The sequence below is a fragment of the Loxodonta africana genome, chromosome 7, assembly GCF_030014295.1.
Source record: "Loxodonta africana isolate mLoxAfr1 chromosome 7, mLoxAfr1.hap2, whole genome shotgun sequence".
NCBI classification, from domain to species: Eukaryota; Metazoa; Chordata; class Mammalia; order Proboscidea; family Elephantidae; genus Loxodonta; species Loxodonta africana.
The window spans coordinates 3006870-3019703 of record NC_087348.1 but is presented as its reverse complement, the minus strand read 5'-3'; the positions used below and the strand labels follow the sequence as shown (position 1 = coordinate 3019703).

Below are 12834 nucleotides of genomic sequence, written 5' to 3'. Positions count from 1 at the left end.
GGTAGGCCCCATCTTCATAGCAGGGCCCCTCAGCTTGAATGCCCCCTGGTTGTTTGAAGTGTCCTCCTGCAACAACCAACAAATACTCATGGGCACAATTGAGGGGTGCTGGCCCTCCAGGAAGGCGGGGAGAGGCGAAGCCCTTGCAGCAGAGGTGGCAGCCTGCCTGGACTCTCCAGCTGCCAGTCTCCCTGTCTGTCCTCCCTCTCCCCCTGGACCCTGCTCCTGTGAGAGGAGGGATGAGGCTGGGCCGGGAGGCCAGTCACAGGAAAGGCTCTAGGATACTGGCCTGCACGGCTGCTGAAGGAGCCTCTGGCATCCTGTCCAGCATCCACTCTAGCCCAGGACCCTTGAGCCAGCCAGGCAGTCAGCCCCCCGGGCCTAGCCTGGGGTGCTGGGCATGGGGGCGGTGAAGCAGTGGGCAAAGCCCAGGAGACGGTACTGTCAGCCAGCCTGTGCCAATTTGACGGGCAGGGGCCAGAGAGGTGGCAGACTGGGCAGGCTCCAGGGGACCGAGGGCAAGCTCTCAGGATGCTCAGTCCACAGCACCCTCAGCGACAGAGTGCAGCCACCCTGGCCGCTCGCGGGCCTTAGGGTCAGTAAGGGTGTTAAAACTGCAGGCGCCGCACCCCTCGGGGTCACCGGCCCGGGGTGCAGCAGGCCGCGGGGCAGCCCCAGCCGCCGTCCCGCCCGCCAGCGACGAGTTGGCAGCGGCGGGATGAAGCGCGGTCCGCGGGCGGGCGCGGGCGCGGGGGGCCGGGTGAGGCGGGCCTGCCGGACGCCGGGCCCGGGGCGCCCCCGCCGCCCCCCGCCGCCCCCCGCCGCCCGCCGCCGCCTTCGCGGAGCCCCCGCCTGCAGACAAAGGAGCCGGGCGGGGGGCGGGGGCGGGGGGATGGGGCGAGGGGGCGGGGCGCCGCGGTGTCACCTTACCGCCCCTCCCCCGCCCCCGCGGCCGCGCGCGCCGCCGCCAATCAGCCCACGGCCTGGCCCGCGCGCCCCGCCCCCGGCCCCGGGGGGTGCGCGCGCGCGGCCAATGGGGGGCGCGCGGGGGCGGGGCCTCGGGCGGGGCGGGGCGGCGTGTTGTCGAAACTGAAAATACTACATTATGCTAATCGCGGCGGGGGCCCCTGGCCGGGGGGGCCGGGCGCCTATAAAGGGGCGCGCGCGGCCCGGGGCCGCACAGGCCAGTGCGCTGCACTCGGGGGACCGCCCGCCGGAACCCGGAGCGAGCAGCACCGAGGGGGCGCGGCCGCCAGCCTGAGAGACGGGGAGCAAACGCCGCCGCAGCCACGGGCCAGACAGCCAGGTACCGCCGCGCGCCCTCGCCGGCCGGGGCAGCTGCGCGCGGGTCCTCGCCGGGGCCTGCTCGGAGCCGCCTCCCTCTCCTCCTCCTCTCCCCGCTCCCCGGCCCCTCTCCTCCCCGCGCACCCGGCCATGTCCGACGTGTCCCTCCGCAGAGACGCGACAATGGAGCGCCTGGCCGGCCGTCGACCTCTCCCGCCGCTCGTGCGCACCAGCGCCTGCCGCAGGCTCTTCGGCCCGGTGGACCACGAGGCGCTGCGCGTCGAGCTGCAGGCCCGCCTGGCCGAGCTGCACGCCGAGGAGCAGCGCCGCTGGGACTACGACTTCGAGCTGGACAGGCCCCTGCCGGGTCCCGGGCGCCTGCAGTGGATAGAGGTGGACAGCGAGTCGGTGCCCGCCTTCTACCGCGAGACGGTGCAGGTGGGGCGCTGCCGCCTGCAAGTGGGGCCCCGCGGCCCTCGCGCCGCCGGCACCGACCCGCCTCCCGGGCCGCCGGCCGCCGAGACCCTGGACGGCCGCGGGGAGGCGCCGGCGCCGCCGCCCAGCGCCCCGATTGCGCCGCCCGGCCCGGACCCGGCCGCCGCGCCCCAGGGCAGCGACGAGCAGGGCGCGATGCCCGCGCCGCGCAGCCCGGAGCCCCTGGCGGAGCCCCCGCTCTCGGGGATGGCAGCGCGCCCCGCGCCCGCCGCGCCCGCCAGCGGCGCCGCGATCAAGAAGCTGCCCGGGCCGCTCATCTCAGGTGAGTCCGCCGCGGCCCGCTTTGTCCCGCTCCCGGCCCGGCCCGCGTCCCGCCTCCTCCGTGGCATTAAAGGGCCCGCGGCGCCCCGGGCGCGGCCGCCCCGTCTCGGTGGCCGTGCCCTGGGACTGCCGGCCGGGAGGTGGCAGGGGGCAGGCCGCGCCCGCGCCGGGTCCCCTGGGAGCCGGTCACAGCCCGGCCGCGGGAGCCCTTCTCGGCGCGTCGCGCGGCGAGCGCGGCGCCGAGGGGGTTAACGAGGCTGCGGCCCGGGGGGCTTGGCCGCGGGACAAGGGGAAATGCTTACACAGCACATTGCCGGCGACGTAAACAAAGCTGACCCGCCGCGGACCTCGGCGCGGGCGGCACGGCGCCCCCACCCGCCGGCCCGCCCTGACGGCCCCGCGCGCTGTCGCCCGCCCGCCCGCCCCCCCGTAGATTTCTTCGCCAAACGCAAGAGAACTGCCCCCGAGAACAAGTCGTCGGGGGAGGTCCCAGCGGGCTGCCCGGCGCCCGGCGCCCCCGCCGCCGTCGGCGCACCGGAGCAAACTCCGCGTAAGCGCCTGCGGTAAGCGAGGTGAGTGTCCCCGCGGCAGCGGGCGGGCAAGTCCCCACGGGTCCCCGCCGCCCCCGCGGGTCCCCGCCGTCCGCGCTCATCCGCTGGCGCCTCTCTCCCGCAGCCTCGCCCCTGAGGAGCCCCGAGGGAGCCCGGCGGGGCGCGGAGACCGGAGGAGCACAGGGCCTCGGCTGGGACCGTCCATGTAGCAGCAACCTGCGGTGGCAGCCGCGGAGCAGAGTTCGGTTTCGTTTAAAGATTAAATACTGTGCAATGTATTAGTAACTCCTTTATATCTAGATGTATTCCGAGTACACTGGTCCCAAGGTGTAAAGCTTTAAGAGTCATTTATATAAAGTGTTTAATCTCTGCTGAACCTCAGTGCTGAAAAAAGAAAAAGACAAAAAAAAGAGAAAAAAACAGAAAAAAAGCATGTATATTTGTACAAAAAGTTTAAGAGGTTATACTAACTTATATTTCTATTTATGTGGAGGCGTGGGTCCCTCTGCCACGCCATCGCTCGGTTACTGGTTTCTGCCAAAGGCACGGTCACCTGCATCGGGCCCACAACACATGTAAATGCATTTCCAGCAGGCCCCCGGGAGGGCTGCTCTCCAGCTGTAGCCGCCTACAAAGCCATCTAGCTTGCAGTCTCTTCGCTTCTGCTGTCGCTCCTTTTACTATTACTTGTAAACTTGAAGACAAATCTGTTACAAAGGTTCCTGAGCCGTCTGTACCACTGCCCCGGCCTGCCTCCGCCGGGTTCCTAATAAAGAGGCCGACAAATGCTGCAACCCCGGGGTCCTCTCTGCTTCAACACGCCTCCTGCTTTCTCCTTCTCACGCACCCCAAAAAGTTAGGGGGAGACAGAACAAGCCAAAGGGCCAAATCCGCTGCTCAGCACAGAGTGGGGGGACGGGGCAGCCTGGGCTGCTTTCTACACTGTCTGCCAGAAACAGGAGGGGGCTTTCTGCTCAGGTCTCAGGTCCTCACCTGGGGAGGGGCAGTACCACCCGGCCAGATGTGTCAGCCTCCACGTTCCAGGCTGGGGAAACAGGTGTGGGCTGGGTGCGGCTCTCTGGGGCGGGTGCACGGTCTCTAATCTGCCATCGAGCCCCAAGCCCCCTTGCTTTCCTGACTCTCAGGAAAGCTCCTTCCTTCTGCATTTGGGGAAGCGGGCGGGCTGCCTCCTGCAAGGCTGGGGACTGGGACTCGTGGGCACCTGCAGGGACTTGGTCAAGACAGACGTCCCCTGACTGTGAGGCCAGCCCTGAGACAGCGGACCCGTGATTTGAGTTCCTCACACAAAGTTGGGGTCCCAAGGCGGGAGGCTCGAGGGTTCGCAGCTTCATGGGCCAGGGTCCACCAGGGCTGCTGCTCACGCCTATGGGGTGCCATGGGAAGGGGCGACTCCAGGCCTGTGGGGCGGGGGTTGGGTTGGAGTGGGTTCCAAGGGGGCTTGGGCCCTGTTGGGGATGCTGGGAGAATTCGAGGCTGCATCCACCCCTCTGTACCCCCTGCCTGCACTGTCGGCCCCACCAGCCTCCTGGTTTCAAAGTGCTCCCTTTCAGTCAAAAAGCAGAGGTTTATTTTTTATAGCTGACCTATAAACCTCTGAAAATGATGGCTTACAATGGAAAGGGTGACGTAAAATAGCAAAAACAGGGCGGCTAGCAGTATTTTCTCTGGTGAGTTTGGCCTGGAGAAGCAGAGAGCGGTGGTGTATTTTTTTAAGTTAACTCTTCTGGGGCTGGATGCATGAATAAAGTCCCCACACACCCAGAGATCAGGGACAAAGGCCCAGCTTCACCCTCGATTTTCAAGATGCATTTAGACATGTAATTAACCTCCCGCAATTGCCTGAAAGGGCAAGGGGAGACAGTGACTGGATGGACCTGCTGGGGCCAGGTGCTGAGAAGGGCCCCAGAAATAAGAGGGACAGGCCGACTGCCTCCTCTACAACCCTCAGCCTGAGAGTAACCTGGCAGTTAGCCAGTGCAGACCTGACTCCAGGCTTGGGGCCTCTTCTGTGGGAAGGAGTGCCCACCTAAGTGACCAGAACGAGGTGCTTTGGAGTCTGAGGAGGGTCAAGCTACCTTCTGAGGTGGGCAATGGAGGAGTGGCCAGGGAGGATGCTGGGTGCCTGGCAGGGGCTCCTGGGGGCTCAAAGTGACCCAAAGGGATAGCTTATCGATGGATGACAGAACCTGCCTGGGCTGGTCTCCTCACATCCAACAGCACCCCTGCTGGGGAGGCCTCCTTTTGTAGGCAGGACCAGCCAGGATGGGTACCTTACTCAGTGTCTCATAGCCCAGGCCCTGGATGTGGGGACCCTGACTGCAGCCCACCTGCTGCCCAGCCTGCTGGTGTCACTCCAGGTGTGACTTTTTCCAAAGCAGTCATTCCTCAGGCTGGGTTTCTTTCTCTCCCAGGCAGGGCTTGCCTGCAGAACCCAGGAGGTCACCCACCCCAGGGAGACAGTGCTGGGTTTCAAGTCATGGGGCTCCCACAGTGAGCTCCAGAAGGCCCTTCTTTCCCTCTGTGGGCCTCAGTTTCCCCATCTGGACTGAGAAGTGTCTAAGGTTCCTTCCCACTCTAAAGTCCTGTGATTCTCATATGAGGGTAATCATGGAAGAGCAAGCACCTGATGGCCCCGTTTGCAAAGCTCTCTTCTCACGTACCTTCGCCATGGGCAGCATTGGTGAGCATCCTGCAGCCAGAGGCCGGGCCTTTCCTCCCTGTGCCCAGGCCTCATGCGAGTCCAGATCATCCAGGGACGGACACTTGCGTATGGACACATGATAATGATGACGGCAGCAACCACATAGCCCACACCCAGGGCAGTAATGGCTTGTAGCCTTGGGCACTTTCTCTGTGCCAGCCGTGTGCTGGGTACCATTCACCCTCAGCACCGTCCTACCAACAGGGTCCCTTGGTGCTCCCCATCTGCCAGAGGAGGAAGCCAAGGCACTGGGTAACCTGCCCAAGGTCACGTAACTGACCACGGCAGGGCTGAGGGACTTTGGATGGGTGCAGCCCGGCTCCAGAGTTCGAGCTCAAAATCGTTGCAGCACCCTGCCCCATGGAGAGGAGGGAGGTAGGGGATAGGGAGCCCAGTCTCCCAGGGCCTGGTGGGGACCATGAGTTAATGTGTGTATCACATGGAGCACTGGGCTGGCAGGCAGGAAGGGCACAGTCATAATGACCCCTCCGCAGCCCCCTGGCAGGTGGCATCTGAGGCTGAGGGAGGTGGAGGGTGGGAGTCGTGTGGACTAACTGGGAGAGGATTGCCCCAGGCAGAGCGAGCAGCCAGTGCAAAGGCCCTGAGGCCTGGAGTGTGTGTGGAATAGTGGGCTGGGGGCCGGAGCAGGCTGAGGGCTAGGAGATATATTTGGAGTGAGAACCAGTGGGGTCTGCTGTGGGACTGGATGTCTGAGGTGGGGGTGCAGGAAAGGAGGCATGGGGGCCCCTGAAGTTTCTGGCTCCATGTCGGTGTGACACGGGACCCTTCTCTGAGCTGAGGCTGGCTTCCCAGAGAAGTGGGGGAGCAGAAGTCAACGTCCCTTCCTTTGGGCTCTGCCCATACCCATTGTTGTCGAGTCGATCCTGACTCACAGCAACCCCACAGAACAGAGCAGAACTGCCCCGTAGGGTTTCCAAGGAGCAGCTGGTGGATTCAAACTGCTGACCTTTTGGTTAGCAGCTGAGCTCTTAACCACGGTGCCACCAGGGCTTCCTCTGGGGTCTGGGGAGTTGTAATTCAGCACCCCCGCCCCCACCTGCACTCTGAACCAGGCCCCGTGGACACAAACAAGGAGCTTTCCACGAGTCAGTCAGTTCTCTCGGCTCCCCTACAAATGAGTTAGCACCCCCTGTTCAGATGGAGATGGGGCTCAGAGAGGCAAAGCCAGGGGCCAGCCCAGAACCACTGACCCCATGCCCTGCTCCTCAGCGCTGTCCCGTTTCAAGAACAGTGTACTTCCTTCAGACTGTCTCCACCGTGACACACCAACCACCAATTTTAGGTGACTTGGGAAAAAAAAAAAACAAAGACCACCACCAACAAAAAACAACACAAAACCCCACCACTCATTAAAATAATAAAGCTCAATTAAAAATTAACAGGGGCAACTGTGGCCTTGTCTCCTTTATAGAATGGTTAGATTCTGCTTAGTGCTGAAGTCCTGGAGCCACTGCTCGGTTCCCTGACTGCGTTGCTGTCCTTGGGTGCCCTGGAGTCGATTCCAACTCACAGCGACCCTGCAGGACAGAGTAGAGCTGCTCCACAGGGTTTTCTAGGCCGTAACCTTTAAGGGAGCAGATTGCCAGGTCTTTTCTCCCATGGAGTCACTGGGTGGGTTCAAACCGCTGAACTTTCGGTTAGCAGCTGAGCGTTTAACCACTGTGCCACCAGGGCTCCTCCCGGTTGCATTATTGTCCAAATATTTGCTGCCTCTCCTGCCCCCTCCCCCCAGAGGATTTTACATCCCCTGAGGTATTGCACTGGGCAAATCTACTGCAAAATACCTCTTTAAAGTCCTAAAAAGCGAAGATGACGCTTTGATGACTAAGGTGAACCTGACCCAAGCCACAGTGTTTCCAGTCACCTCATATGCACGCTAAAGTTGGATAAGGAAAAAGGAAGGCAGAGAATAATTGATGTGTTTGAACTGTGGTGTTGGTGGGGAGTATGGAACATACTGTGGGCTGCCAGAAAAACTAACAAACCAGTCTTAGAAACAATACAAGCGGAATGCTCCTTAGAAGCGAGGATGGAGAGACTTCAGCTCGCTGACTCTGGCTACGTCATCGGGAGAGACCAATTGCTAGGCAAGGACATCCTGTCTGGTGAAACGGAGGGTCAGCGGCAGCAGGGAGAACCTCGACGACGGATTGCGCAAGAGCCACAGCGGTGGCCTTGAGCGCACCGACAATCGCGAAGATGGCACAGGACCGGGCGGTGTCCCGTTCTGCTGTACATGGGGTGGCCGTTACGTCGCAGCCGACTCGGCAGCAGCCAACAACGACAACAAGAAGCATGTCGATATCAGACTCGGCCACCTGACTACCGGCCAGATACGTACTGGTGCCAAGCGGAAGCTTCAGGCGTCAACGTAGGATCCCTCTGCTGTGAGACCAGCAAGATCCCAGGTAGGGACCACCCCTTGGGTGACGGTGAAGTGAGCACAGCCACAGCCCACTGATGATGGGACTATCACAATGGGTGAGGAATACTTCACAGCTCCTGAGCTGTTGGGGCTGTTTGTCACTACAGCAAAGTGTAAACAGAGCAGACAGATACAATCTCCCTCTTCCTCTTTATTTCTAGTAAACCAGAAGATCCCAGCTGGTGGCTCCAGGTTTTCAGGAAGGATAGCAGGCACACTCACGTTGTTCTGGATACGGGGACACATGTGCAGAAATGACGGAGAGACTCGTCCCGAGAGCCACGTTCCGGGCCCCACAGGTACTAACTCGAGCCTGCGACGTTTAAGAGCTGGGAGGTTGAGGGGTTCAACTTGGCCTCGAACGGGTCCCTGTACTCTCTTTGACTGTACTCCAGTCTGCTGTAGTGTTTGTGCTTTGAAAAATGTCCAATACTTCATCTTATTTTTTTATTTTTGAAGAAACTTGTCAAGCGTTTGGGGAGGGTCAAAGTCTCAGTCATGCAGCTGCTTGTCCCATGGTCTGGAGCACTTAAGAAGTCCCAATTGCTTATTCTGAAAATGAAAAATTGTGTTATTTAGGCCCTAAAGTGTGCGTTCCAGGGAGAGTAGAGATATTGATTATGTCATTGGGACATGCTCCATGGACGAGCCCCTAAAAAATAGAAATGAGCTTATCAGCATCATGAAGAAATGATTTTTATCTTAGCCATTGTTTTAAAACACTCAGAGGTGGGTCTTGCTTCTCAGGGGTCAGCCTATTCCAGTGTCAAATGGCTTTCAGGTCCACCATCCTCTTCAGACCCACGTCATGACCCCAGAGGTACTCAATACCAGGGGCCTAAAGTCATGTATGAACTGGCATCTCGTGCCTTCTATCTATTGCTGAGTAAAAAGCAATCCTAATACTTTGTGGTTTAAAACAGCAATTTTATTTATACCTATGATTCTTTGAGTCAGGAATTTGGGAAGAGATGTAGTGGGCAGATGGGGTTGGGGTTGGATGATCAACTCCAGGGTGCCTCATTCACGGGCCTGGCTGGGTAAGGCCAGCTGTCAGTTGGGGGCCTCACTTCCTGTTCACGTGGCTTCTCCACAGGCCCGCTTGGGCTTCCTCCCAGCATGGCGGCTGGGCCCCAAGAGCAACCGTTCCATAAGACCAAGGTGGAAGCTGCAAGGCTTCCAATAACCTCCTCCGCATTTTCTTCATCAAGCAAGTTATTGAGACCAGGTGAGGTTCAAGGTGAGGGGAGTCAGGCTCTGGTTCTCACTGGTTCAAGTGGCGAAGCGTTTGCGGCCATCTTGCCACAATGCCCTACCTGGCAGTATGCAGTGCCAGGGCACAGTTTATATCCAGCACATTTTGGGAGAGGGTTTCTTCCAGGACTCACAAAAACAACTGCTACCTAATTAAAAACAAAAAACAAAACACCCTTTCCTCCAGCATGGATTTTCAGCCACAAACAGAACAAAAGTTAACGAGCAATTCCTGTTGTGTATGAACTGACCAAATACCAGGCATGGATTTCGCTTGGCGCCCAGGGCTGCATCCAGGTGAGAGGCAGAAAGCTGATGGCATGTGACACAGTGCACATGACAGCGAGGATTCCTCATCCCCAAGGCCACTGAGATGGCACAATGAGATCCATTAATAAGGGCTTTTTTGCCAACAACCAATTCTGCCTTCTTATTATATGTATATATAAATACATACATATAAACAATATCGTTAATATCACATGCAAGCAAAATTCTGCTGAAGATCATTCAAAAACGGCTGCAGCAGTATATGGACAGGGAACTGCCAGAAATTCAGGCCGGATTCAGAAGAGGACGTGGAACCAGGGATCTCATTGCTGATGTCAGAGGGATCCTGGCTGAAAGCAGAGAATACCAGAAGGTTGTTTACCTGTGTTTTACTGACTATGCAAAGGCATTCGACTGTGTGGATCATAACAAACTATGGATAACACTGCGAAGAATGGGAATTCCAGAACACTTAATTGTGCTCGTGTGGAACCTTTACATAGATCAAGAGGCAGTTGTTCGGACAGAGCAAGGGGATGCTGATTGGTTTAAAGTCAGGAAAGGTATGCGTCAGGGTTGTATTCGTTCACCATACCTATTTAATTTGTATGCTGAGCAAATAATCCGAGAAGCTGGACTATATGAAGAAGATCGGGGCATCAGGATTGGAGGAAGACTCATTAACAACCTGCATTATGCAAATGACACAACCTTGCTTGCTGAAAGTGAAGAGGACTTGAAGCACTTACTAATGAAGATCAGAGACCACAGCGTTCAGTATGGATTACACCTCAACATAAAGAAAACAAAAATCCTCACAACTGGACCAATGAGCAACATCATGATAAATGGAGAAAAGATTGAAGTTGTCAAGGATTTCATCTTACTTGGATCCACAATCAACAGCCATGGAAGTAGCAGTCAAGAAATCAAACGACACAACGCATTGGGTAAATCTGCTGCAAAGGACCTCTTCAAAGTGTTGAAGAGCAAAGATGTCACCCTGAAGACTAAGGTGTGCCTGACCCAAGCCATGGTATTTTCAATCACATCATAGGCGTGTGAAAGCTGGACAGTGAATAAGGAAGACCGAAGAAGAGTTGACGCCTTTGAATTGTGGTGTTGGCGAAGAATGTTGAATATACCATGGACTGCCAAAAGAACAAACAAATCTGCCTTGGAAGAAGTGCGGCCAGAATGCTCCTTAGAAGCAAGGATGGCGAGACTGTGTCTTACATACTTTGGACGTGTTGTCAGGAGGAATGAGTTCCTGGAAAAGGACATCATGTTTGGCAGAGTACAGGGTCAGCAGAAAAGAGGAAGCCCCTCAACGAGGTGGATTGACACAGCGGCTGCAACAATGAGCTCCAGCCTAACAACGATTGTAAGGATGGCTCAGGACCGGGCAGTGTTTCGTTCTGTTGTGTATAGGGTCTCTATGAGTCGGAACCGACTCGACGGCACCTAACAACAAGAACAGTGTGTATATAAGGAGTCCTGGTGGTGCATTGGTTAAGCTCTTGGCTGGAAACCGAAAGGTCGGGGTTCGAACCCACTAGCCAGTCTGTGGGAGAAAAGACCTGGCAACCTGTTCCAGCAAAAATTACAGCCTAGAAGATCCTATGGGGGCAGCTCCACTCTGTCACGTGGCATCACTATGAGTCAGAATCAACCCGATGGCACCTAACAATACAATAACGTGTGTGTATATGGAATGTGTATATATTATATACATGTATATAATGCATGTATATATATATATATTGAACGATGCAGAAAGGCTCAAAAGAAGATGGAAAGAATACACAGAGTCATTACACTAAAAAGCATTGGTCACTTTTAAACATTTCAGGAGGTAGAGTATGATCAGGAACCGATAGTACTGAAGGAAGAAGTCTAAGCTGCACCGAAGGCATTGGCCAAAAAAAAAAGGCTCCAGGCAATGACAGGATACCAACTGAGATGTTTCAACAAACAGATGCTGCGTTGGAGGTGCTCATTTGTCTATGCCAAGAAATTTGGGAACAGCTACTCTGCCAACCGACTGGTAGAGATCCATATTTGTGCCCATTCCAAATAAAGGAGATCCAAAGGAATGTAGAACTTATTGAAAACTATCATTAATATCACATGCAAGTAATATTTTGCTGAAGATCATTCAAAAGCAGTTGCAGCAGTACATTGACCTGCCAGAAGTACAAGACGGATTCAGAAGAGGACGTGGAACCAGCGATATCACTGTTGATGTCAGATGGCTCCTGGCTGAAAGCAGAGAATACAACAAAGATGTTTACCTATGTTTTATTGACTATGCAAAGGCATTCAACTGTGTGGATCATAACAAACTATGGATAACATTGTGAAGAACAGGAATTCCGGAACTCTTAATTGTGCTCATGAGGAACCTATACATAGACCAAGAGGCAGTTGTTTGAAAAGAACAAGGGGATAGTGCGTGATTTAAAATCAGGAAAGGTGTGCTTCAGGGTTGTATCCTTTCACCATAACTATTCAATCTGTATGCTGAGCAAATAATCTGGGAAGCTGGACTATATGAAGAAGAACAGGGCATCAGGATTGGAGGAAGACTCATTAACAACCTGCGTTATGCAGATGACACAACCTTGCTTGCAGAAAGTAAAGAGGACTTGAAGCACTTACTGATGAAGATCAAAGACCACAGCCTTCAGTATGGATTACGCCTCAACATAAAGAAAACAAAAACCCTCACAACTGGACCAATGAGCAACATCATGATAAACAGAGAAAAGATTGAAGTTGTCAAGGATTTCATTTTACTTGAATCCACAATGAACACCCATGGAAGTAAGTAGCAGCCTAGAAATCAAATGACTCATTGCATTGGGCAAATCTGCTGTAAAAGACCTCTTTAAAGTATTAAAAAGCAAAGATGTCACCTTGAGGACTAAAGTGAGCCTGACCCAAGCTGTGGTGTTTTCAATCGCCTGATACAACGAATAAGGAAGACTGAAGAATTGATGCCTTTGAATTATGATGTTGTCAAAGAATATTGAGTATACCATGGACTGCCAGAAGAATCCAGAAGAATGGACAAATCTGTCTGGGAAGAAGTGCGGCCAGAATGCTCCTTAGGAGGGAGGATGGTGAGACTTTGTGTCACATACTTTGGACATGTTATCAGGAGGGACCAGTCCCTGGAGAAGGACATCATGCTCGGTAAAGTAGAGGGTCAGTAAAAAAGAGGAAGACCCTCAACGAGATGGATTGACGCAGTTGCTGCAAAAATAGGCTGAAGCATAGCAACGATTGTAAGGATGTCGCAGGACTGGGCAGTGTTTTCGTCGTGTTGTGTTGTATTTAGGGTTGCTATGAGTCAGAACCAACCTGACGACACCTAACAACAACAACGACATATTACAGTAAAACGTGCAAAAGCCAGAACCTGTATAAGGCAAAAACTGTTCAGAGAAGGAAAACTCAAATATTTTCCACTGAAAACGAACTACAGAAAAGTGGTAAGACTATACTCTATCAAAGGCAGAAAACTTGTGAGACCTGGAAAAATAAGG

General features: G+C 55.4%; 1 protein-coding gene across 2 annotated transcripts; it reads left to right on the top strand.

The window, feature by feature from the left end:
* Positions 1-1193: 1193 nt before the first annotated feature.
* Positions 1194-8103, top strand: CDKN1C (cyclin dependent kinase inhibitor 1C). 2 transcript variants are annotated; one of them, XM_064287588.1, is made up of 4 exons: positions 1194-1306; positions 1458-2041; positions 2474-2612; positions 2716-8103. In XM_064287588.1, the coding sequence occupies exons 2-3, from the start codon at positions 1468-1470 to the stop codon at positions 2605-2607; spliced, it is 708 nt and encodes a 235-aa protein (XP_064143658.1). In that variant the 5' UTR covers positions 1194-1306; positions 1458-1467; the 3' UTR covers positions 2608-2612; positions 2716-8103. The 2 variants fall into 2 exon arrangements, with proteins under 2 accessions (XP_064143658.1, XP_064143657.1); XM_064287587.1 differs by lacking the exon at positions 1194-1306 and having other exon boundaries at positions 1322-2041.
* Positions 8104-12834: the final 4731 nt, after the last annotated feature.

Bases quoted from the DNA above. Each gene is read 5' to 3' on its own strand.
- CDKN1C (XM_064287587.1), top strand. From the start codon at position 1,435: ATGTCCGACGTGTCCCTCCGCAGAGACGCGACAATGGAGCGCCTGGCC. The intron at 2,042-2,473 runs GTGAGTCCGCCG...GCCCCCCCGTAG, and splicing joins GCCCGGGCCGCTCATCTCAG to ATTTCTTCGCCAAACGCAAG.